General features: G+C 36.0%; 2 protein-coding genes across 2 annotated transcripts in view; both read left to right on the plus strand.

The window, feature by feature from the left end:
- cutlet (chromosome transmission fidelity protein 18 homolog) overlaps window positions 1–27,907 on the plus strand; it is a 35,551-nt gene that overhangs the window by 6,588 nt on the left and 1,056 nt on the right. Inside the window, exons 9-15 of the mRNA XM_089705685.1 lie at window positions 448–596; window positions 1,092–1,323; window positions 1,666–1,821; window positions 3,660–3,804; window positions 9,938–10,029; window positions 10,337–10,477; window positions 26,064–26,118. Of these exons, the coding sequence (XP_089561811.1) occupies window positions 448–596; window positions 1,092–1,323; window positions 1,666–1,821; window positions 3,660–3,804; window positions 9,938–10,029; window positions 10,337–10,477; window positions 26,064–26,118 (970 nt within the window). The remainder of the gene's footprint in view (window positions 1–447; window positions 597–1,091; window positions 1,324–1,665; window positions 1,822–3,659; window positions 3,805–9,937; window positions 10,030–10,336; window positions 10,478–26,063; window positions 26,119–27,907) is intronic.
- On the plus strand, window positions 20,770–23,761 carry LOC149481236 (uncharacterized). The gene is made up of 4 exons (XM_089706088.1): window positions 20,770–20,860; window positions 22,262–22,484; window positions 22,611–22,672; window positions 22,747–23,761. Exons 1-4 carry the CDS (start codon window positions 20,770–20,772, stop codon window positions 22,785–22,787), a joined length of 417 nt encoding a protein of 138 aa, XP_089562214.1. The 3' UTR covers window positions 22,788–23,761.

A 27,907-nucleotide genomic window follows, 5' to 3' on the forward strand; every position in this document is an offset into this window, starting at 1 on the left:
ATATAATTTGTCTAAAAAACTTATGTTTACATAGGTAAACGGATATTTTTCAGGTATAGTCTCACTATTGGTTTGATTTTCGGTTGTAAAAATATGCACTCATTTCCATTATCTTTTCGACATTTGTTTATCGATACTGGCTGTACAAGTCGATAAATACCATACTATGTAAGTTTTGCAGGACGTAAACGTAAAGTCAGATTAAAATAATTTCCCGTAAATATTAAGAATTCTTATAATTCCAAAGGAATATCATTGTATTGGCATAAAGCTTCATAAAAATTTATTAATGCCATTTTTAGACTACTCCAATACGTTTATAATTTAATGGTGACGCCATTACAAGGTTTTGTCTTGGGAAAAACTGTCAGTGTCATAGGGATCATGTTTCGCCGTGCCGACTATAGTTAACCATAACAATTCAATTAAATGTAAGCATTGTTACAGTTAAGTATAGAAGACATAGAGAACACATCAGTGGGCATGAAAGACTGCAATAAGACGATGATGCAAGCGCTACAAGCGATCTTCACTATTAATGATAAGGATCCCAATGCAGTGTTGAAAGTTATACAGGCTGCGGGGGAATATGATAGGTAAATACTAAATATTAAAAAAAAAATTCTATAAAACAATTCTTATTTTTAGCAAATGATGAAAGAAATAAAAATATTTGTATTCAAAAAAAATGAGCTGTACAATTTTTAATTTACAATTTTTCGATGAAAAGCATATTGTTTAAGATTACAATTTCAATTCCAGAAATTGTTATGTTTTTATCAGTTTATTTTTATGTTCTTTCCAAAATAATATTCTTCATTCATTTACTTTCTACTCTTTTTAAAGCTATAAAACATCGATTCAGTCGATTAACCATCATGCCATCTGTCCCTAATGTCATCATTATAAACATTTAGATTTGATTGTTTTTGGTAAATAAAACAACTTTTCCAACTTCCATTTTTGAGATCTTTGTTTGACCTCTTATAAAAAATGTAATGTCAATAAAATAAATACAGCTTTTTCTCGCTACCCAAGTATTCATAATTATTTTATTTTCTCCCTATTAAACATAACCTCAAACCTTACAGACTAGCGGACGGAATATTCGAGAACTACACAACAGCCCGTGTAGACGCGCGTTTACACGCCGCGTGTGAAACGACGTCCTGGCTACGATTATACGATCTCATATACACGTGGACGTTGAGGAAACAAAACTATTCGTTATATGGAATGTTGCCATACTGCCTGTCTAGGTGTTACCATATATTGGCATCGAGACAACCTATACGGGTTAAGTTTCCGATGCAGGCACAAGAGGTGAGTGGTTTTTGTTATAGCGCCATCTAGTGTCCGTTTTAATATTTTTTTTGTATATACTGTAAAAGTGTACTCAGTATGTAAAAAAATCTCAGGGCTGCATTTTTTGGAATATAATTATGTATAGCAGTTCATTGATGTGTTTTTCACTTCAAGTAACTATTTTTAATATTTATGTTTGTTAACAAACAGGTCTTAAATATGGATTATTGACTGCAAGGTAATATTTTGGATGTTTTTGCAATTAGTCATGTAAAAGTAAAATCTTATTATTTTATAAAAAATACTTGTTAAAACTAGTTATCTTTTCGATTAACCTGATAGAATATGATTTTTTTGCAGATGTCACGTAAAAAAACCGAATTAGAAAGTATAGTATCGTCAGTGTGGAAAGGCAGTGTCCCCGCTGTACAAACTACAAGGACAGCGCTGACACTGGATGTATTACCAATTTTACCATATTTATTGTCACCCCAGCTTAGATCGGCTAATGTTCAGGTAAATATAAACATTGATGGTAGTTCAAAATAATTTTAACGTGATAACGTTTTTAAAATCGTTTTAGTCGGGTGACATGTTCAGAAACTTGTGTCACACCAAAACCTCACGAGCGCGATCGCAGGTATAACGAGAGAGAGACGGACCGATCTCCCGTCTCATCTCGAGCGCTGCCACCAATAAGACGTTATCACGTAAACATCTCGATCGTAAACCTACTTTACAAACAACCAATTTTTTATCTACGCTAATATCTCTATTATGAGAAATTCTAATTCTGAAAGTATAAAACTATGTAACTAGAAGGCGTAATATTAAATTTATGAGAAAGTGAGAAATCATAGCCGTCAGACATATCATAATTTCTAATAGACTCAATATGGAGCATCTTATAGTTTTTATACATGAATAAACTCATATATTCATTCAACTAGACTTATGATGGTCAAAGTACATTAAAAATATTTACAATAAATTTTGAAATATTAAATGTCTGCATACTAAGTTGGTTAGATGGTTATTTCGCATGTATGAGGCGAAAAATGAATTTAAAAATAACTTTCATGGAGCATGTTCAACGCTGATTTGTTGGCTAATCGCTGACAAGCTACGAGCTGATAAGCTACGCGCTGACAAGCTACGAGCTGACAAGCTACGTGCTGACAAGCTACCCGCTGACAAGCTACGAACTGACAAGCTACGTGCTGACAAGCTACCCGCTGACAAGCTACGAGCTGACAAGCTACGCGCTGACAAGCTACGAGCTGACAAGCTACGAGCTGACAAGCTACGAGTTAGCAAGCTACGAGCTGACAAGCTACGCGCTGACAAGCTACGAGCTGACAAGCTACGCGCATAGCTTATGCGCTGATTACACCTAACGAGTATAGTGGCGAGTCAGTAAATACGCTCTCGGCCGAGACAGTTGCCGAACCGAGTGGGTGTTTACACGTATTTCACTAGTTGCGAGTCAGTTCAGTTTTGATCACGACGCGGACGTCTGCAATGGATCGAAAAAAAAAAAGAATTTAAACGGGTTTTAAATTGGCTGTTACCAGATATTATTAACGAATTGTGGGATTTATTAGAAATAATAAATAAAAATAATAATTCTTTGAAAAAATACAATGACGAAACGAACGAGTGGCGAGTGGCCGAGTGACGCGACGAGTGCGTGTTTATACCTGCCGAGCGGGATAGCGAGTGGGTACTCGGCCGAGTAAACAAATTGGGATTCTAGTGACTGTCTCGCCGCTCTTCTCGGCCGAGTACTCGGCCGAGCACTCGTTGAAGTGTTTATACCAACCGAGCACTCGGCCGAGGACACTGACTCGCCACTGTACTCGTTAGGTGTAATCGCCGCATTACGCGCTGAATTGTTTGCGTGCATGGTTAGCTTTATACAAAACCATCAATGTTTTTGTTTGAAGTGAAACTTCTTTAGGCGCGTTCAGAGTAAAATTTCTTGGTCGCGTCATGACAATACCGTCACGTCATGGAGTAAGGTGACGATTTTGGTATCTTTCAATCTTGCCTAAGAAATTTCACTTTTGACACGTGTGCTCGGCACGTACGCTCTTTTTGACGTGACAATGTCTTATAATTCGATAGAGCCGGCTGCACGCACGAAAAAACATGACTCATGCGGCGTTACCTCGCTCTGAGGCGTTCCATGTAATGCTTGAAGTGCAAGCGAGAGCGCGGAACGAGCGACAAAGAAGCACAATCGGACGTTGTCACGTTCTACTATCGTCAGTAAACCGACTTTACAGACAGCCAATTTTTTTTATTTGCTAGATGTTTTAGGGTCTGTCTGTATAATTCTATTATTTTTACAGCTATGCACCGAAAACGAGCGTGCAAGTGTATCTATAACGGCGGGTGCGATGTGCGACTACGGGCTGCAATACGTACAGCAGCGGGCAGCTGACGGGTTATATGCGTTCGTGCTCGAGCCCGACGTGCTGAGAGTGGCCTTCCTTAGTGAGATATAGCATTTTTATACACATCATTATATACAATACACAATAAATACAAGATATAACAGGGGAATGTGAGTACGGGCTGCAGTACGTACAGCAGCGGGCAGCTGACGGGTTATATGCGTTCGTGCTCGAGCCCGACGTGCTGAGAGTGGCCTTCCTTAGTGAGATATTGTATTTTTATACACATCATTATATACAATCCATACTTATATACTTATTAATATTATAAATGCGAAAGTAACTCTGTCTGTCTGTCTGTTACTCAATCACGCCTAAACTACTGAACCAATTTTCATGAAATTTGGTATGGAGATATTTTAATACCCGAGAAAGGACATAGGCTACTTTTTATCCCGGGAAAATGACGCAATCCCGGAAATCCCACGGGAACGGGAATTATGCGGGGTTTTCTTTGACTGCGCGGGCGAAGCCGCGGGCGGAAAGCTAGTACACAATAAATACAAGATATAACAGGGGGGGGTGAGTACGGGCTGCAGTACATACAGCAGCGGGCAGTTGACGGGTTATATGCGTTCGTGCTCGAGCCCGACGTGCTGAGAGTGGCCTTCCTTAGTGAGATATAGCATTATTATACACACCACAATACACAATAAATACAAGATATAACAGGGGGGGTGAGTACGGGCTGCAGTACGTACAGCAGCGGGCAGCTGACGGGTTATATGCGTTCGTGCTCGAGCCCGACGTGCTGAGAGTGGCCTTCCTTAGTGAGATATAGCATTATTATACACACCACAATACACAATAATATAAGATACCGGAGTTCCTCCTATTTTTATTGTATAATTTTTCAAATAAGTTTATGATATTAACTTTATGTGTAACTTTATGTGTTATTTTGCTGAATAAATGAAAATGAAATGAAATGAAATGAAATAAATACAAGATATAACAGGGGGGGTGAGTACGGGCTGCAGTACGTACAGCAGCGGGCAGCTGACGGGTTATATGCGTTCGTGCTCGAGCCCGACGTGCTGAGAGTGGCCTTCCTTAGTGAGATATAGCATTTTTATACACATCATTATATACAATACACAATAAATACAAGATATAACAGGGGAATGTGAGTACGGGCTGCAGTACGTACAGCAGCGGGCAGCTGACGGGTTATATGCGTTCGTGCTCGAGCCCGACGTGCTGAGAGTGGCCTTCCTTAGTGAGATATTGTATTTTTATACACATCATTATATACAATCCATACTTATATACTTATTAATATTATAAATGCGAAAGTAACTCTGTCTGTCTGTCTGTTACTCAATCACGCCTAAACTACTGAACCAATTTTCATGAAATTTGGTATGGAGATATTTTAATACCCGAGAAAGGACATAGGCTACTTTTTATCCCGGGAAAATGACGCAATCCCGGAAATCCCACGGGAACGGGAATTATGCGGGGTTTTCTTTGACTGCGCGGGCGAAGCCGCGGGCGGAAAGCTAGTACACAATAAATACAAGATATAACAGGGGGGGGTGAGTACGGGCTGCAGTACATACAGCAGCGGGCAGTTGACGGGTTATATGCGTTCGTGCTCGAGCCCGACGTGCTGAGAGTGGCCTTCCTTAGTGAGATATAGCATTATTATACACACCACAATACACAATAAATACAAGATATAACAGGGGGGGTGAGTACGGGCTGCAGTACGTACAGCAGCGGGCAGCTGACGGGTTATATGCGTTCGTGCTCGAGCCCGACGTGCTGAGAGTGGCCTTCCTTAGTGAGATATAGCATTATTATACACACCACAATACACAATAATATAAGATACCGGAGTTCCTCCTATTTTTATTGTATAATTTTTCAAATAAGTTTATGATATTAACTTTATGTGTAACTTTATGTGTTATTTTGCTGAATAAATGAAAATGAAATGAAATGAAATGAAATAAATACAAGATATAACAGGGGGGGTGAGTACGGGCTGCAGTACGTACAGCAGCGGGCAGCTGACGGGTTATATGCGTTCGTGCTCGAGCCCGACGTGCTGAGAGTGGCCTTCCTTAGTGAGATATAGCATTTTTATACACATCATTATATACAATACACAATAAATACAAGATATAACAGGGGAATGTGAGTACGGGCTGCAGTACGTACAGCAGCGGGCAGCTGACGGGTTATATGCGTTCGTGCTCGAGCCCGACGTGCTGAGAGTGGCCTTCCTTAGTGAGATATTGTATTTTTATACACATCATTATATACAATCCATACTTATATACTTATTAATATTATAAATGCGAAAGTAACTCTGTCTGTCTGTCTGTTACTCAATCACGCCTAAACTACTGAACCAATTTTCATGAAATTTGGTATGGAGATATTTTAATACCCGAGAAAGGACATAGGCTACTTTTTATCCCGGGAAAATGACGCAATCCCGGAAATCCCACGGGAACGGGAATTATGCGGGGTTTTCTTTGACTGCGCGGGCGAAGCCGCGGGCGGAAAGCTAGTACACAATAAATACAAGATATAACAGGGGGGGGTGAGTACGGGCTGCAGTACATACAGCAGCGGGCAGTTGACGGGTTATATGCGTTCGTGCTCGAGCCCGACGTGCTGAGAGTGGCCTTCCTTAGTGAGATATAGCATTATTATACACACCACAATACACAATAAATACAAGATATAACAGGGGGGGTGAGTACGGGCTGCAGTACGTACAGCAGCGGGCAGCTGACGGGTTATATGCGTTCGTGCTCGAGCCCGACGTGCTGAGAGTGGCCTTCCTTAGTGAGATATAGCATTATTATACACACTACAATACACAATAAATACAAGATATAACAGGGGGGGTGAGTACGGGCTGCAGTACGTACAGCAGCGGGCAGCTGACGGGTTATATGCGTTCGTGCTCGAGCCCGACGTGCTGAGAGTGGCCTTCCTTAGTGAGATATAGCATTATTATACACACCACAATACACAATAAATACAAGATATAACAGGGGGGGTGAGTACGGGCTGCAGTACGTACAGCAGCGGGCAGCTGACGGGTTATATGCGTTCGTGCTCGAGCCCGACGTGCTGAGAGTGGCCTTCCTTAGTGAGATATAGCATTATTATACACACCACAATACACAATAAATACAAGATATAACAGGGGGGGTGAGTACGGGCTGCAGTACGTACAGCAGCGGGCAGCTGACGGGTTATATGCGTTCGTGCTCGAGCCCGACGTGCTGAGAGTGGCCTTCCTTAGTGAGATATAGCATTATTATACACACCACAATACACAATAAATACAAGATATAACAGGGGGGGTGAGTACGGGCTGCAGTACGTACAGCAGCGGGCAGCTGACGGGTTATATGCGTTCGTGCTCGAGCCCGACGTGCTGAGAGTGGCCTTCCTTAGTGAGATATAGCATTATTATACACACCACAATACACAATAAATACAAGATATAACAGGGGGGGTGAGTACGGGCTGCAGTACGTACAGCAGCGGGCAGCTGACGGGTTATATGCGTTCGTGCTCGAGCCCGACGTGCAGAGAGTGGCCTTCCTTAGTGAGATATTGTATTTTTCCTGTAGCCAAGCAATAATAATTGATAGTGGAAACGTAAATAACTTTAGATATAATATATTAGGATACATTTTAAATACAGAAAAACTTCACAAAAACTGAAGATGTAAATCCTAGTGCAGACTAGAGATTTGTTGTATAGATAATTAACTTAAAAAAAATGTGTGCGTATACTAGTGTACACACGTAAGAAGTGAAACTTCTTTATGACCTTATTTTTCAAAAAATTTACTATATATGCAACTTTACAGAAATACGTTGAATCACGCGTGGTAGGGATAAGAAAAAGATGGCGCGTAACGGAAAAATGTCACGCGTAACGAAAAAATGTTACACAAAATTTTTTTGCAACCCCGATAAAGAAGTTTCACTTCAAAAATCCTTGTAAAATGTAAATACATAATTGAACGCATTTTTTTAGTACAGGCTCGTTATAACTATTACTTTAGTAGTATGTATAGAGTCAATATATTTGTTTTTGATAAATGTTTATTGAAGTGAAATTTCTTTATCGGGGTTGGAAAAAAATTTAGTGTTACATTTTTTCGTTACGCGTGACATTTTTCCGTTACGCGCCATCTTTTTCTTATCCCTACCACGCGTGATTCGACGTATTTCTGTAAAGTTGCATATAGTAAATTATTTTTTGAAAAATAAGGTCATAAAGAAGTTTCACTTCTTACGTGTGTACACGCACACATTTTTTTATTTCTATGATAACTATTTATAGTACACTAGCTTTCCGCCCGCGGCTTCGCCCGCGCAGCCCATGAAAAACCCGTATAGTTCCCGTTCCCGTGGGATTTTCGGGATTGCGTCATTTTCCCGGGATAAAAAGTAGCCTATGTCCTTTCTCGGGTATCAAAATATCTCCATACCAACATACATACATTTTACATACATACAGGGTGTCCCAAAAAGTAGTGATATACTGAAGCTGGGAGGTAGAGGACTTAGAGTGCTATCCGAATCACCCCCATGTGTGTTATGCGATTTTTCGTATTTTCGGAGTTATTACATTTTTTTCAATTTTTCATCTATCGCCGAGTACGATGAGATTTTTATTTATGGTGACGTGAATTATTGCGCTAGATGCTTGATTTTTTTTTGTGTGCTAAGCTGAAAGATAGGCCAATTCAGTATGGTAACATTTACTATCGTTAAATCTTCGAATAGAATAAAAAAAAGAATTAAATGCCAAGAAAGATAAAATTACCCAGTATGTTCATAACTTCAAGGGCCCATAAAAAAATAAAATCACATAAAAAGGTTTTCCATTTGGCTTTTAAAAACTTGCTCTATCGATCAGGTAGCTACCCTAAAAATTTCATTTTATTATTCTGAAGGCTTCAATCGAAAAATTGAAATCTAAATGTGGTAAGTGGAAAATTTTTATTAACATGATGATCATTAAAACCAATAAATAGGTGTTAAATTACCAGAATTTTTTTAAAATAGCCCCGCTGTTGCTCAATGCAAGTGCGACATCACCGTAAAAAGTTGTTTTTTTAATGTCTGAATGCTCTTTTATCATTTTAAATGGTTTCTTCTGCAACTATGAATTTCCGGGTTATTTCGTCCAAATTGTGGAAGTCTCTCGTCTTTGTAGTATTCCCACGGAAAAAATTCAGTAGGGTTTATGTCCAGAGATCGTGGAGGCCAGGCTAAAGGGCAAAAATACTCTGAAAGATGGATTGGTCGTTGCAGCCTGCGCATGCGCCGGTGATGCCTGCTTTGAAGCCTGGCCTCCACGGTCCCTCGACCTAAACCCCATTGATTTGTTTTAATGGGGATACTAAAAAGACCTTGGCCACTTGAGAGAATGCCACAATTTGGACGAAATAACCCGAAATTCATAGTTGCAGAAGAAACCATTAAAAATGATAAAAGAGCATTCAGACATTAAAAAGACAACTTTTTACGGTGATGTCGCACTTGCATTGAGCAACAGCGGGGCTATTTTAAAAAAATTCTGGTAATTTAACACCTATTTATTGATTTTAATGATCATCATGTTAATAAAAATTTTCCACTTACCACATTTAGATTTCAATTTTTCGATTGAAGCCTTCAGAATAATAAAATGAAATTTTTAGGGTAGCTACCTGATCGATAGAGCAAGTTTTTAAAAGCCAAATGGAAAACCTTTTTAATGTGATTTTATTTTTTTATGGGCCCTTGAAGTTATGAACATACTGGGTAATTTTATCTTTCTTGGCATTTAATTCTTTTTTTTTATTCCATTCGAAGATCTAACGATAGTAAATGTTACCATACTGAATTAGCCTATCTTTCAGCTTAGCACACAAAAAAAATCAAGCATCTAGCGCAATAATTCACGTCACCATAAATAAAAATCTCATCGTACTCGGCGATAGATGAAAAATTGAAAAAAATGTAATAACTCCGAAAATACGAAAAATCGCATAACACACATGGGGGTGATTCGGATAGCCCTCTTGGTCCTCTACCTTCCAGCTTTCGTTCATCACTACTTTTTGGGACACCCTGTATACATACATTACTTTCGCATTTATAATATCAGTATGGATTATTAAATCGTAAATGTATATCTACAGGTAATGAAGACAGAGTGAAGCCACCTCCAGCAGTTCGACAAGCGATAGCAACTGAACAGCAATTGGAAATGATTAGGAGGAATGATCAAATGGTATGAATTTTTTATACTATATTATTTAATTAACTTTCCTTCTGCGGCTCCACTCGCGTTGTATAAATCCTAACAAATATCGTTTAAAAAAACCGCATCAAAATCCGTTGCGTAGTTTTAAAAATCTAAGCATGCAAACACACAGATCTCGGAAAGCGACTTTTTTATACTATGTATATGATAAGATATTGTCTTGTTTATTTGTAACTATTTAACTCAAAAATTAACGATTTTAACTTTTTTTTTAACCCTTACATAGTCTTCAAGTATTATTTTTTAGTATTATTTAATAATAATTCAATCGTAGATTACCAGAAACTCCAAGAACCAAGATACAAATAGAACCAGAGCAAAAGACATTGATAAAGGAAAATTGAAGATGGACACCAAATTACCAAACCACTTGCAGAGATTACAACCGAGGGTAGTTGAGAAATCTACACCACAAGTAAGTTAATTTAATTATTTTTAACTTTATTAGTAATTGTTATAAAAATTGATTGCCTGACAATGACAAAAACTAAATGTTTTGGTGTTTTCAAAACTGAAATTTGAGAATTAAAAAAAATTGAAAATTAATTAAAATTTGTTTGCCTTAGAAAAACTTAATCGTTTGATGTTTTTAATTTTTGTTGTAAAAGAGTACCAAAGTAGAGGTGATTGTAATATATAAAACTACGGCCCTCGGAGAAGGAGCCGTGGGTTATGTCGGATTCTTGGACAGTTCGGCGGCATGATTATTATTTTAAAACAAACAACATTGTTATGTAAATGTTTTATTGTTATGATTTTAAAAGAGCAACTATGGTGTTTCTTTCCGGTTCGTCGTTGGTAAATTATTATTTTTCTGTGTTTTTCTGATTCAAAAGCGCCTTAAAACGTAGTCTAGATGAATAAGCAAATGTTTGAGTTGATGGGACGGCGGGTATTGGTAGAGATTAGGATTGTCGTGAAATTTAAAGCACTATATTATAGCACGTATTTTTACACATTACCTTACAGTTTCGTCAATAAGCATCTCTGACCCAATTCCACCCATCTATACACTATCCCCATAGCAATTACACGTTCACATGACACAAGACAAAACTCATTCCGTGTCGAACAAAACGTACATTCGTATCGTTCAAATGCTACTAATATATTCCATCAAGCGCGCAAACAGCGTATTCAACGTGTAATGACGAAACCACTAGAGGCAAAACTAAGACTGTGTTAGTTATTGCTAAGCTGCCATTCAGTGGTTAATTTGTTTCTGGAGATACGTGTCTGGCGAAATCTTTTTTAGGGTTCCGTAGGCGAAGAAAAAACGGCACAATATTAAAAAGACTTTACTGTCTTCAGGTTTTCTGCAAACAAGCTGTTTCTCATGAACCGTAATAGTTAGACACTTGAAATTTTCTGAGATGATGTATTTCTATTGCCGGTATAACATCAAATAATAAAAGCCGAGGTTAAGCAACGGTTGGCGCGGTCATAAATTCGATCGGTTTGATAAGATTCGTTTTGTGCCATTACTTAGAGAGTACACCGCTAACGATTTCCATTCATTTCAAGGTATTTTGTCCCAGGTCAAATTTTATTTATAATCTCTGTTTCTGTATCTAAAGAAAAATAAATACAATTGCCATCCTAAAGTGTCATTTATCGCATTAAAAATTGAGCTGTAAAAATGAGCGAAATTTAAAATCTCGTCAGAAATCGTGGAAATTCAAAGTTCAAAGGGGACAAGTTTGAAATTGTAATAGCCATTAAAAGCTGAGAGCACCAGTGTGGCCCCCGTAAATACAATAACTAATCACAATAAAAGGGTTGTGGCAGACTCTATTAAAACTCACAAAAGAATTCTCTTGCAAACTGGGTTAGGGTTGGCGTACACTGGAGCAAATGCTATATTTTTTTTTTATAATTATAAGATGAATTAGTTTTTCATAGTTAAGACTTTTTTTGCATTTAATAAAGAAAAAATATTGGAGAGAACTAAATGATGTACAGAGCGTATTATCCAAATCAGGCTGTGAACCTAATGAACGCTCAGGCTGCATTAAAATTGATTATTATTACGTTACTTTCAAGAAAGCTTTAAAATAGTTGTCTTTTATTTTTTACAACTTAGCGTTCTAACTGACGAACGGCAGAGGCTACTTCAGCCGTCGCCACATGTCGACGGCAGTCGTCGGCACGTTGACGGCAGCAGTCAATATGTCGACGGCTGCCGTCGACACGCAAAAACGGATGTCGCCAAACGTCAAACGCTTGCAGTTTGCCGTCAACGTCAAACTGCGTCGCCACTTGTCGCCACTATAGCATTCTTCTCCTGTACGACGAACCTAACATTTCCTTGTAGATTTTTCGTTTCCGTTAATGGCGGGTTTTTCGACGTCAATTATTTTTGCAAGACCCTTCATAAGCAATGATGTCAGTGTCAATTTTATAAAAATTACGCAAAAACAATGAAATTAGGATATTTATAACGTTTTAGATTTATTTTTTAAATTTTCCATTAAATAATGAAACTATAAATAGAGTTTTAGTGAAATTACATAGTTTGATTTAGTGTACAAAAAATAACCTGTGTACCGGGCACACGTGTCAGAAGTGAAACTTCTATGGCAAGATTGCGATGACGCAACCCTGATATTTTACTCTCAACGCGCTTAAGGAAGTTTCACTTCAAAATAACAAGAAATCACCTTACCATTAGAGATTTCCTTTATATCCGTTTGCCCATTATTGTGATTTTGCTGACCCTTTCACGATAAAAATAAAAACGTTGTAAAGAAACACCGCTTTAGAAATCAGTTTCGAGTAATTAATTCTATTAAGTTTTTCATGGACTAATAGCACAGTATTACCATTATTTCCTACAGTAGTGCGACGAATGTACTTGTGCAGAGAAACGGAGGGGAACTGGCGGGGGTCGGGCGACGCGGGCCGCGTAAAGCAAACACGCTTAGTTTGCTTTACCTAGTGCGAAAGGATGACGCAGTCGTATTTTTTGTGTAATAATTTTATTATACATAGGTACTTACATATTCTATTATGGCGCGCACAAACTGTTCGGTTTACGGATGTAAATCTACATTGAAATCCCAGAAGGAAGCAATATTTCAGAAAGATTGTATTAATTGTATCTGTTGAATTAAAATCAAAGCTATACAGTATATGTTGTCCTCATTATTTTCTAATCAGATTGTACATCCCAATGCGAATGCATTACTTAGTTAAATGTTATAATATACAATTAAGAACATCCAAAAATAAAGTGTCCACGTAAATAATATTTAGCAGTGCAATATCGGTAATTATATATTTATGAACAAATAATTACATCAGATTTAATAATCGCAATTATTTTGAATGTACATAGGAATAAAGATTTCATCATAATATTAATAATCACAATTGTTTTATTTCCCATTTGTTGCAACCCTAGCGTATTTTCGTGTGGCAGCGTAAGTACCTACGCTGGCGGCGGCATCGCGCGACATCAAAGGCGATTCCTTACTGTAGGAAATAATATTGTAATACTGTGCTAATAGTTTAGAATTTAGACACAAAGTACTGTTTCTATTCCCTACCTACATTTTTTGTTAGACATATACATGATATTTCCAGACGTTCTAACAATCAAATACCCAACAATAATAATTCAATAATTCAATATAAAAATTAAATATAAATACCCGCCAATAAACATTAACAAAACAACAACACAAGCAATAAAAACAAGAATTAAACATCTATATCATTAACAAATCGTCGTGGATAAAAGCTAGAATGGTTTCTAAATTTATTATCTGGGCGGTACGGGTAATGGCCGCTTGAGTGCAGTAATAGCGGCTAATAGAGCGGCCTCTCGGATTTTTTCCTTAGGAAATAGACGGACCTCTTAAATGCCTTTGTTCGTAAGCTCTTTTGCGAGGTTCGATCTGTTTTTGTTACCTAATGGGTTTGTACGGTGGCTCGATTAAATTTTTTGCGATTTTTTGTGATTTTTTTTTTCGTACTGGTTTGATTTTTTTTTGCTATTATTATATTAGTATGTTTGTCATGTATCAACATACTGTTATTTGTAATTAACCAGTTCATATATAAAAAAAATACTAAACATAAACGTTTTTACATTTACATCTACTGATTTTGACAAAATTAATTATAAGTGTAAACAGTAAACTTTGATTAACACTTTTGCAATGATTACACAAAATGTCCGCATTAGATAAATGTAAGGCAATTAGCAGAACTGTAAGTATATCGTGTGTCCGTCCGTGCGGGCTTAATTACACCCGCGTCATTACCTCTAATGCTATCCTTTTGTTCGCTGAAACGTTTGTGAATGTCTGCTAAATTATTGTGATTTGCTACAAATATTGTACTATAATTTTATATGTAATAATAAAAAATAAGGTCATGAACATTAAAAAAAAATATTTTTTCAATCAATGATTAAATAATTTATGTTTAACTTACAGGTACTTGGCTAATGATTTCGTTAAATATAATAAAAAATAAACGAATGCATTACAATATATTGTGTAATGAGGTAATTAAATCACACAAAAACATGATTCACTCAAAATCCCTTACAATGATTAATCAAAAAACTTTAAACCATTAGCAAGAACAGTAAAAGCAATTCGCCTCCCATAAAATCAGTGAAAGCATTAAGCTCATGACGCAATACGGCAATAACACTCGGAAGGAGTTGCCATAATGCGCTGGGTAAACGAATATACAGCGGAATTGCCCCAGCAGATGTGATTGCCCCGGATGCTGGCGATCGTCAATCTGCCCCCGGCAATATAAATCAAGCTCACAATGTCAGGGGAAGTTCTTAAGAAGAAAAACTATAGGTCATATCCTTCCGGGGTGGCGGCCAATCGGAAGCGGGCGGGCGACGGCCCCCCGTTATTCGTTTAACGCTAGGGTTAGAGAGTTGGATGAAATTGATTTGGAGTGTCTGATGGTAGCGTGGAAAGTCAATAACATGCAGACTTTGACTATAGATACGTTCATCTTTCGTCAAATTATAGCGGTATAGGATTCTTAGAAATTTTGACGATGGATCGATTACATATTCTCGGGGTGTAGCGAAGTGGACACGGGGTGGACACAATACAATTTAACACGTTATTATTGCTTAATATTATATGCAATCAAAATGAAAATCGAAGATGTAATGAGACTGTATTAAAAAATAAAATACATTATGCCATGCTTACAAAAAATTAACTGTTCTAAAAAATGGTAATGTCTAAAGCGTAGCTAATTGTAATGTCCAACCAAATCGTTTTAATGACTAGGTATTTATTGCTTACCAATCTTACCAAAAATCGCTAAACATAACCTTTTTCTCCATATAATATCTCTTATCCTATATAAAAGTATTAGTTAATAAAACTCCACTAACCCTGCCTTTGCACGGTAGAGAGATTTTTCCACGTCAGCCTTGCAGCGGCGGACCGTTCGTCATGCGAGGATTATGCGTAAGCCCCGACCTATAGATAGACCCGGCCTGAATTATTAATTTTATTTCCATCAAAACGAATTGATACGGGAAGAGTGATTTTTGTTAACGAGATTCAGTTGGGAGTACCTAGCGGTGGGATTGTGGTGTTTCAAATGTGTATTATGGTAAGATGATATTTAAAGAAGGTATTTAAAATTGTATTTTTGAAAAGGGAGATTTTTTAATTGTTTTTAATTTAATTTCAATCTGTAGATGTGAATAGATTATGATGGCTCCTAAAACATTCTAAGCATATTAATATAAATTAATATCGTTTGTACGAGGCCTGTGTGTTTCCCAAAAACTGGTCTAGATAATAAATTAATAAAGATAATAAATAGGTACATATATAGTAGTGATGAGGAACAAGCAATTTTATTACATGTCCACACAAAGGTACCTACCTATTCCTAGATATATATACTATACCTATTCCTAGATTAAAAACAAATGCTTATAAGTAGGTAAATGAACTATCTAATACAGATATTTTATTTATTTCCTCAGAAAAGGTTACATAAAATAGATAGCACACCACTTTAGGTTAGGAATAACCGCATACACGATACACAAATTGTCTTTTCCTAACGGATTCATTTGCAGTGTTGAAATTTGAATTGCGCTCCCGGGCGGGTGTGCAGCAAATTGTGAATTAGAGTGAGGCCATGAGAACAGCGGAAATGTAATCTTACTGTAACATGAATAAATAAAACCTTTTAAATACGCTTCTTAGTAGTACCTGTATGTTTGTGAGTGACTGACTCCTCGATTTATATCCTCTTGAAACGGACTTCTTTAATTCAAACTTTGTACATTTTTCAAGTATAACTTGTAGGTATAAATTTGTTTGTGTTTTGTGCACTATTCAATTTTATTTTTTTATTATATTTTAAGTGTAAGGCTATTTTGCGTTGCAAAATCAGTTGAGTCCAATGACAATTATATAAGGAACGTCTACAACACATTAAAAACGCACGTAACACTAGTTATTAATTTCCTTAGTTTACTTGGTCACTGATATGGAGCACTTTACACAAAACATGTATATCCTAATTCAGCAAAGGCTATGTATATAAGGCGAAAAATAAAAGATGAAAACGATTCGGTGACTACTTGACTAGCGAGTACAGCTTACGAGATGCGAATGGACGATTAGTTAAGGATGCCTTTCCACCAGAGATGTGCTGTTATCCACCAATCATATTCATTATTGCACATAGCGTAGCATTGGCGGACACTGTCTCAGCTAAGATATGTTGTTTTTTTATATGGAAGGATGCATGCTGTGGATGCGTGCTATCTGCGGAGCGGAGCCTACTATCGATAAATTGCATCGCTCAAGCTGCGTATCTTCCTCGCAACATCCTCATAGCACATCTTACTCACACCGATACATAGCGTAGCATTGGTGGAAACATTATAAGCTAAAATAAATTATAAAACAGCCACATCAAATGTATAGATAAATGTACATTTTAATAAATATCGCCTTTTTCATGGCCTGAGGTCGGAGCCCGTAGGCGAAACGGCTTGTTAGGTAGTTTTTACCCACACCCTCTGTAGATCACATCAACGCATTTTCCTACAGCTATGAAGCATGTCTTGTTTTACTTCAACATGGTCAGTGTTTGTAATGGTATATAACATTTTTTGTACTGGGTATTTACTAGAGTGGCGCAGGGACCCAAAATGAGTCTTGGCCTCAGACAATAAGAGCCTTCATTTGACTCTATCCTGCGCTATCTCTTGCCAGTTTTCAATCTGGAAGGTGCGCAAGTTTATTTAGGACTTAGACTGACTGTCCAAAATTAGGACCTTTTTACATAAGGTGTTAATTAGAAACACTTTCTGATATGTTGCTGTATTGTGAGATATTTTAATTGTAATATGAAACTTTAAATTCGGTTCTATATTAAGGTCTACTTTTAAATGTTATTCTAGTTAAAAAAAATCATAATAACTGGCATGAAATAGTATGGTGGTAAAATGTAACTGAAAATTTTAAAGGCTAGTTTAGTCACTAATCGAATCTAATATATATATATATATATATATATATATATATATATATATATATATATATATATATATATATATATATATATATATATATATATATATATATATTATTATAAAGGCGAAAGTTTGTAAGGATGTATGGATGTATGGATGTATGGATGTTTGTTACTCTTTCACGTAAAAACTACTGAACCGATTACAATGAAATTTAGCACACATATAGAGGGTAACTTGGATTAACACATAGGATAGTTTTTATCCCGGAAATCCCACGGGAACGGGAACTATGCGGGTTTTCCTTTGCAAACGCGGGCGAAGCCGCGGGCGGAAATCTAGTGGGAAATATAACTATAGGTCTGTCTTTTTAATGGTCTTTTGGTCATATTTTCCTCAAAGAGCTATAAATTCAGTTCTTTTATATTATTATCAAGTTTTGAAACTTGTAGTTATTATGGCATGTTCTTCTAATGTATAATCATATAATTGCGTAGACACGGGATCTTATTATTTTTTTCGCTAAATGCTGAAGAATCTTTTTGCTGCCCAAAATTCATTTGGTAGCGCTATTGTTCTAGATTATTATTTCTCCATTCCGACGACAATAATCACAATTACACGTCGTCTCGCGCACCCCTGCACCATTATCGTAACTAATCTTGTCACAAATCCTAGTCCGATTACTTGCGTTGTAAATTCAAATAGGCTTAAATAATGCGGTTCCAAATTAAACATGCGTATCATTTTTGAATTCGAACGCGCCATGTGCGGTGCCCGAGGCGTTACTTTTTTCGGCGCCATGACGTCTACCCGTTCGGAAACAGAGCTGCTAAACGAGCGTAACGCGAATATATTTGGGCGGGTTGCACAGATAATAAATGCTTTTATTGGTTTCATGCGGTCGTTGGAATGGAGCCGAGACTGGATATAATTTTGAGAGAATTTTCGTGTAATATCTTTAGGGGTATTTTTGTGCCAAGAATTAAGGATAGACTCGATAAGTATGCTGTATTTTGTTGTTAAATCAGTTTGTCAAACAGATGCTCTATATGCGGCTTAAATAAATGCCTCTAAAACAATCATTTCAGGCAATTCAAACGTGATTATTAGAAACAAGACTGACTATTATAAAATATTTCTAAAAATAAAATAATATAGGACTATCAATATTCAAATTGCAGATAATGTACAAAAACTTTTAAATACCAAATGATACTACCGCTTAACTGTGTTAACACATTACTCTTTTAGTTCAGAGTTTACGAATCCATATGGTATCATCAAGTATATCAAATATAGACCGCTAGCTCCTGCCTATATTTCAAAGATCAAAAATTAAAAAGTAACAGTTGCGTTGCGGTAATCGTCCACAAAACAAACATGTGGCATATTGCGGTGCGGTATCTGATTAACGCAAACACCATTCAATGGAAGCTCTTTGACCAGAGAGCCCGGGGCATAATGACTCGCTCATAATGCAAGGGTTAATGGCAATTTGTTTGGGGGTAGATTTCTTTTATGCGCGCTTTAATAGAGTTCCTTACAGGCATGAATAGTAGTCGCTTCATGAATACGCTTTAGTGGAACGGTATAAGGGAAAACAGATTGCCGTTTTGTTTTTGCGTTTAACGTACTTATTGCGTGATGGCGTTTTTTGTTTGGCTGAATTGATGGTTATACTGTCACATTATTATAGCTTCTGTGTTTTCTTCTTTCTGCTACAATATTAGGTTCTAAATAAAATTCTCGCAGAAATATAATATATATTGTTTTAGATTAGGACAGGCTGATCAAAAACTCGTGTGTAAGTTCATACGATTGTGCATGGGTCATAGCAAATTATAACTATTGTTATAATATATTTACTGTATGCATTCTTCCTATATTTTTATGCAAAAGAATTGAAAAATATCCTACCCACGAAACCACTGACAAGCTAGCCAATAATTGAAGTAACTCCAAAGTAAGCAACCTCGACGTTAATACAATTTTTAAATTCTATATTGAATCGCAATCGACGTTGATAGCCGATCGATCATTCTCCTCGGGGGAGTATCAATTCTCAATTTTAACTCCGTTTAGAAATCGTTTGCACAATGTAATCTACTAGAGAGCATTAAATTGGTATTCGAGGAAGCTAACGAAGCTGTCACATCACCTGCCCCCATACCATGTTATAGCAGTATTATTTCAGGTGTGGAAAAAAGACAGCTCTATATAGGTCGTCTAGCGCCATTACTTTCATTACTGGAAAAAATATTGTTATAAGACATCGTAGTAATAGCCTGTTTAGTTAAATACTGATAACTATTAATTAATCCACATCTGAAGGTTGAAAATAGGTTTTGTGATGTCTTTTTTATGGTTCCACCTCCATAATATATGGAGGTAATTGATCCATAGGTATAATGTGATAGAATTATTTAGATTTTTTTTTCACTGATTTTAATAAATATAGCAAAAAAATCAATGCTATTTAGGTCACATTAAATTGACTAAGTTTCTAATATTATGATTATAAATATGAAACTTAGGTATTTAGATGTATCAAAATAATATAGAACGAAGTTCACAAGCCTGGTTAGTTACTTTAAATAATCCTTTAGACCACAACATCGTCAATAAAAGTTACCTTTACTATCGCAGTATTGAAAATCAGTTATTTTTTGTGAAAGAAAAAGGGTTGTTTAAGTGAAAGTGAATTTATAAACCACTACTTTCGGACCTTTGTGAATTGGTAATGGTTAATGGGTAAATACCCATTATTGACCATCTCTAAAATCACTGTAAAAACAATCTGACATACAATATTTGAATGTTTTTATTTGAATAAATTATTTATTCGTTTACGTAATAAGTAATAATATAACTATGTACTACGAATTATCTTTCAGATCTGTAAAAAGCTTTTTACAATCAACACTTATAAACGCACTTATTCTCTGTAAGTTTTTAGGCAAAGTATTACCAGCACATTCTTCCAATAGATATAAATAAGGGCAATCTGCAAAATAACCCATCACGCAAAGTTATTACCATAGAAATAGAATCGAAATCCACTCAACCCTATCGCCGCGGTTTGTCAATTTATCTTGCTACGTTCCCGTAAAAAGTTTCCAAATAAGGCCGGCTCGTAAACACAATGGAGGTTATATTTACGGCGAACAAATAAGTATCGGGGTGTGCCCGGGGCCTCCGGGAAACAATGAAAAATGACCGGCGGAAAATTGCGCGGATTGGAGAAGATCCCGTTCGATACGAGACGATCTCACTTGAGATACAAGTGGGGGACGGACTCGCCATGTTCAAGAGATGATACATTGATCTCTTCAATTTAAACATTTAGTTTTGTAGATATTCCATCAAGAATTATATAGATACTATAGATGGCTGCGGGAACGTGAGGTCACTGGTCGAAAACAAGACCAATGTAATGTGCTCTAAAATATAAATAAATTAATGGGACTATTTTTAAATTCACAAAATCCTCATATTTCATATTAAAGTTATTTTGCATTAATTATACATATTTTTATTCAACTAGGTTTAACATGATTAATCTATGAATTAAATACATTAATCACAGTTTTATAATAATATCAATAGAAAGTATCTTATTCCAGCCAGTATCTATATAATCAATTTGAACGCTATGTATCGTGTAATATATTTATTGTATACTGAGTATTTTCATATACATATTGATAATTGCGTATTTAGTCTCCCATTAACAAAGCAATTTCATATACCAATACAAAACATCTCACATTAATTACCCACTGATTGCTTTACCGCCCAACCATCTGACAATCGTCACGCGGGGAGATAGCACATCACACGAAACATCATTAAGTCGCAGATAGGTGTAATACCGAGAAAATTCCATACGAGAGGTCGCCTGCGGCCCTGTGCCGTGCTACTCTATTTTCCTATTTGCGCGGCAGATTGGTTGTGATTGTATTGTTTAGGGCGGGGCCCACCCCACTGCAGCGAACCGGAAAAATAGCTGTTTGTGATGAGTGCTTGAGGGTTAAGAGTTTCGAGTATTGTCAATATTGAAATGAACGCCGAGCAAGTAATTGCTTTGTTATGTGCCAAGTTATTTGTTTTAACTGATTTAGGGAGGGTTTAACTGATTCATATTTAACGGTACCATTGTATTTTTTTCGAACTTGGTGATTTTTTTATAATTCTTGTAGAATATGGAATATGTATTAACAAATTTTTGAAACCTATAAAACATTGTAATGTGTCCAATTTTATCCTACTTCAATATCGTCAATCTAAACGTGAAGATCATGTGCTAAAAATTCATACACCTACGCTTATGTAACTACATAAAACCGCTCTTAAGGTGATGAATTAATTTTTCTAACATTTACGGCCCTTTTTAAACCTTCGTAATTTTTATATTATTAAAGTTGTCGTGATGAAAATTCTTGACAAGAAAGTTCAATAGTAACACAATACGTCTACCGTTTTAGAAACATGATTCCATGATATTTTCTCGATAGAAAAAAAATACAAAGTTCTCATTGTTATTTTTTTTTAATCTCTGGCATCTTCAAAATAACAAACGTAAAGTTACGACTTTTTGGATATTAACTATAAAATATACAACCTATACGTCTACCGTGTTAGAATTTTGAAATATGCGATGGTTTTGAAATAAACAAGAAATACTTGAAATTAGCGCCTGACCAGCCAATATAGCGAGAGCCGCCCTGTACCTTCCTACCCCGATCGCTGCACGAGTCATTCCCGCTACGGCCGTCACACGGGGAACTTGTGTCGCTTGCGCAATCGTAATAAAGGGTGACAACACGATAAGACAAAATGAGACAAATGGGGACAATAAAGAAAATAAGAAGAAGAAACATAAAGGTTGGAGGAAAAAGAATGCTTACAATTGGAACAAATTAATGAAGTAAGTTGGTTTTATTTTAAATTTGATGATAATTGTATTATAGACGATGTTTGATATGTACCCCTGTTTTAAGTACATAACGAATGTGTAAGATTTTTTCATTTATAGCATAAATAATCTTTTCAGAAATCCGGAATCCAGAAGGAAAATAAACCCACTGATTGTTCACAATGTGAACCCACTCCTTCGTAAGTACCTTTATTCAGTCAAAAATGTATGTTATCAACGCTCTACTGGTTTTATCGCATGATTCCATTTTTAGCAAAAAGCAACAAAGTGCAAAGAAATAAAAAATCATGGTGAACTTAGTGGAAGTATGGTGGACGTAATATGGAATTATGGAACAGGAGCTCGTTGGAGTAGTATTATATTTTAAAAAAATACGAAAAAATTTCAAGAATTTCTTTGTAGGTGGTAGATAAGTATGTTGTATAAAGAATTTGATGTTGATATTTATTTCATTTATACTTACTACACCTGTGCGGGAAATTGCTTAGTACTAAAACCGGTTTATATTCATATTTACATAGTAATGTGAGTTTTCATTTCGAAAAATTTTGTGTAAGTATATTAAATTGAGTTCCTGGGTGATTTGGAAACACAATTGGGCTCGGAGGATGGCGCTGCAGTCACTCCTCCTAATCACATGAACCGATTTGGATGAATATTTGTGTGCACATTTCATTGTTGTGGGATGATTGGTTGATTCGTTTTCACATTAGCTAATATTATGTATTTTTGTTGTTAGAAAGTAAACTTAATTTAATGTTTATAATACATTATTATTGGTATAAATAAGCCAGTGTTCGTCTCACATTGCTGTACCTGCCTACCTATCCTACCAGGGCCTAACTTTGTTCTGGCTATTTTATTTTGATTATTTGTAATGAATAATTACAATTATAATAGAGTGCAAAAAATAAATACATGCGTCAATATATTTTGTGTTTTTTTTTAAACAATTTTTTTATTTAAAAAAATATCATTCCGACCGCGGCTTTGCCCGCGTGGAATTAGGTTATATCGTGAATCCTGTTTTATCCCACAGAAGTGTTCAGTTCGGATAAAAAGTATCCTATGTGTAAATCCAGGCAATTAGCTATATTTTATCAAAATTGGTAATGTAGTCTTGACGTGATTAAGTAACAACTAACAAAAAAATATACAAATTAACATCCAAAGTTTCGCATCAGTTTTACTGTATTAGCGATATCTTCCACTCTTGACTTTGACTGAGAAGAATTAGGGTTTATAACTTCTTTCAGAAATAGTACCTTTCATTACTGGGCATGATGTAATATCTACGTCAGCATCAAATTCTATCTAAATCAATTCAGTAGTCCGCGTAATTAGGTACCATTTCATTTTTTCAGAGTAACAATATTTTTTGTTATTTTAAAGATTATTTATAACCTGTATTATTTTGTAATAAAGTAAACATTACGAAATAATAATAATTAATAATTATTAATAATGTCTAAGTAGTTGTTAAAAAGAAGATAATTTTGTGTTTATAAGCAAGAAAATAAAACCAATAAATCAACAATTAAATATATGTATAACAATATTATAACTGTATGACGACTCCATACATGTTTGTCCCGAGTCGGCCAGCGGCAGCGCGGCGAGTATGCAAGAATGACTTCGCGCACACCCGCGTTCGCGATAGCGAGCTATTAGACTCCGCCCGCCAAGCAGTGGATTTTTTTTTGTGTATCGTCTTAAAAGATCACATCCCGTCACCCGTGTAGGTACAAGCGAGTATAATATCGTTAAGCGCCATCTAAATCACCACATGATTGTCAATAAGTACACGAATATCGCTATAGAGGTCGTATCGCGTGCGATAACTTTTACGAGCGCGAAATTGTGTTTATGCGCTGTGTTTCGCGATTTATCGGCACCAAAGACGAGAGTATATCGGAAATATTGCGACCGAACGAAATTACTCGCGGCGTGCGGGAGCTTCGAATGCTTCATATTCTTGACAATTTTCTTTGTATTTTTTATACTTAGATTAATAAAAGTGTTATGATTTGTGCCCGCTTTAATAGTTTGTCGTTGATGTTATAAGACGAAGATTATCGATAAAATGCAAATTGAAAATGTTTGTCTTTGAAATTAATAACATCTATCTTTATTAACACTCATAATTTGAATTCTATAGTTTTTTTATATCTATGTGTATTTGGTAAAAGAACGGACCTAGATAAACAACAATCACGTAATGAAATTAAATAAACTAATAGGCAACTTGACCAGGATAGTACGGTAACGTATTTATACATGTACCATCTGAGCAATTAGTGTTATCTGTATGAGAAATTGTCAGCAAGCGCGTGTCGAGATGTTGCCACTCTACATAACAACATATTGCCACCACAATCGACACTAACGATGTACTAAACACTCCTCTCTAACAAACAAAACTATTGCAATTTCTACTTTTATTATTCGCGATTAACCCATTACATTATATACCGTAAGTCACAGGAGTTAGGGCTAAAATCGTTCGCTTTGTGATTGTCATTCCCGCTCCATGTGGTCGGTTGTACGTCTAATTGGAGTTTCTAAAAGAGAACGCCGCAAGCGCAAAGCTGTGTAGATATAGAAATGTTTTAATTGTTTGCGACGCGGCTCGTGTTTAAGTGACATATTCGTAGTTATTCAAATCTCCTTATTTTTTGACACTCGTATAGACACTCTATTAGATTTTATGAATGCCACTCGTACAAGTTCAACTAATGACATTGATAACGTGAAGCAATTTGCTAATTACGAAACCAATTAACGGCTGGATCACGATGTTGATATTTTTTTGTTTGGTAGCATATAATTAGATACGAATGTTACTTATTCGGGAAGTCCGAGTCTCTATCGTGAGGTAGGTACAGCCTACATCTCATGTGTTGGGTGTGATGGGAAACTGATCGAATCCCATCCCACAGTGCAGGGATGCATCCCTATATCCCACATCCCACATACTCTTGTGCTGACCTGCACGTCAGCACAAGAGTATGTGATTCTAAGTATCACATACTCATGTGGTGACCAGCATCCCTGCACTGTGGTCCCGAGGCAAATCGATATCAGTAGGATTACTGTATTTGATTAACCCCCCGATACAGACGCTGTGACTTCTTTTTTAATGTATGATTTCATGGTTATACTTTATTCTCAAAGAGGGATATGTTAATCGGAAAACATAATATTATACACGGTGACTTGATACCTATAGGTGTATATAGTTTTAGAGGGGTGAAAGTATTTGGAGTTTAAAAAATATCATAAACAAAGTATATACAATGTTGAAATTTTCGATGGGCCTTGGAGGGAAAGTACTTGAAATACCTACTGAAAATAGCAAATTTTGCTGAAAGGCAACATTTCTTTATTTTTAAAAAGAAAAAAAAACTGCATTCAAAGATTTTCTCAAATTCACTTGCTTAGACCGCGAAAAAAAAGAATTATCAAAATCGGTTCACTCTGTCGAGACTTCCGATGTAACGAATCCAAATTGTCAAAACCTTTTTTTCGGTGGAAAAAAAATCTAATTTTAAAAAGTTATATCTTTTACAGGTACATAAGGATTTCTTCGGTCGTATAGTGCCGCTATCGCAGGTTCATAAAAATGGTAAGTGCTTTTTGTAAACTTTTTGAAAAGAAAAGGCTACTTATTTTTTTGGCTTTATAAACAGTAGTAAAAGGGTTTGTTTTAAAATAGATTGTAGTTAAATTAAATATTGAGTTGTTAATAATGATTATAGAACATTCATTATTTGAAAAATTATTATCATCATTCATCACGATCTCCTGTTTTAAAATAATCAGAATTTGTTTCACCTTTTAATAATAATAATATAAAACAATTTAACCCCAAAATAAATTTTCCTCTTAGGTATATCTGCGACGTCCTTAAAATGTGATTAATATCGAGACAATAACAGTGAAAGCTAAATGATATATTCGTTAAAATGAACAATTATTACTTCTATTTAAGCCCCAAAATATGTTGACGTAACTCTATGAGCGCGTATAACCAGCTATTATTTTCAATTATCCACCGGCAAGGGTTGTTAATATTCATTGTTGTCAGCCGACGGGAATCGAACACCTGATACTCGGTAATAGGACCGATTGTGTGCCATTTAGATATTAATCCGGGGTAATTTGGGCACGCGTTGTGTCCAATTTCGGCGCATGTTGCTTACGGTCCAATATATTGGACACTTTTTTTCGTATGTCGGCTGCTGAATTTTAATTTACAGAAGAAAGGAATATGCCCAATGCCCATATTTGTATGGGCCGCGGTTTCGCAATAAATATTTATGTGCCTCAACATGAAATTGAAATATGTTAGGAAAAACTTTTAATATCAATTTAGTTTGTGAGGTTTAGAATTACCAATCTTAAACAACGTATTTTTAATCGGTTTCTTTTTTAATAGATTGAGTTGTTCTCGTAGAAGGTATAGGTCAAGTTTTACGCAAAGCGAGCGTAGCCGCTGGCGGAAAGCAAGCATATACATGGTACATAAAATATGATAGGTACTTATTCAGTCTGTGATGGACACATACGATTTTAATAAACATAAATAAATACACATGAGTATAATCCTTAATATATTTAAATTTCAAAATCATTATTTTAATGAATTAAAATTATTTACTTTTAGTAGATACATATGTATCTACTAAAAGTATGTAGTTTTACATATATATGTATTTGACATTGAATGACGACATTCTGCAAGTTGTCATTTAGTCATGCAATTAAATATCTTCATTCAATGAACGCGCTAGTCATTCAATCAAGTAGCAGATTCAGCCAGATGACTGTGACATATTATAGGTAGTATAGGCCACTTGCAAATGTACTCCCATAAACATGAATATTGGATACATTAGAATTACATATTCATATCTCTAACGCGAGACTCAGAACGATTACATAAAGCCGATGGAACAATACAACGGGGCAAGTTATAATGAGCTGCTGTAAGCTAATTGTTCTCGGCGAAATTGACTTATTGTTTGATTTAACGGAGCCGTTAAGGTCGCCGTGTACATGCTGCTCTGCTAATTTTACTAATAAACGCGAAAATTTGTAAGAATGCATGGATGGATGTGTGTTCTTTCACGTAAAAACTACTGAACCTATTTCAATGAAATTTTGGTAGCTGGAGATAATCAAGGTAGCTGAAGACCCAGAATAGGACATAGGCTACTTTTCTTGTCCTACAGGAACGGGAACTATGTGGGTTTTTCAAAAAACGCGGGCAAAGTCGCGGGTGGAAATCTAGTCACCTATAGGCAACGTATATCATGAACTAGCTGTGCCCCGCGGCGGAAAAATATTCAATCTACGGTTTTGATTTTCCCACGATTTTATTACTGTATAATATGTATAGATGTAGGTACAAA

This window comes from Colias philodice, chromosome 17 (assembly GCF_061535455.1).
Source record: "Colias philodice isolate Cphi_HAF_F1 chromosome 17, ilColPhil1 Martin Lab GWU primary, whole genome shotgun sequence".
Lineage (NCBI taxonomy): Eukaryota > Metazoa > Arthropoda > Insecta > Lepidoptera > Pieridae > Colias > Colias philodice.

Excerpts from the sequence above, each read along its gene's own strand:
- LOC149481236 (XM_089706088.1), top strand. The coding sequence starts at position 20,770 with ATGACCGGCGGAAAATTGCGCGGATTGGAGAAGATCCCGTTCGATACG. Across the intron at positions 20,861-22,261 it reads GTGGGGGACGGACTCGCCAT|CCAATATAGCGAGAGCCGCC; the intron begins GTTCAAGAGATG and ends GCGCCTGACCAG. Across the intron at positions 22,485-22,610 it reads AATTGGAACAAATTAATGAA|AAATCCGGAATCCAGAAGGA; the intron begins GTAAGTTGGTTT and ends TAATCTTTTCAG.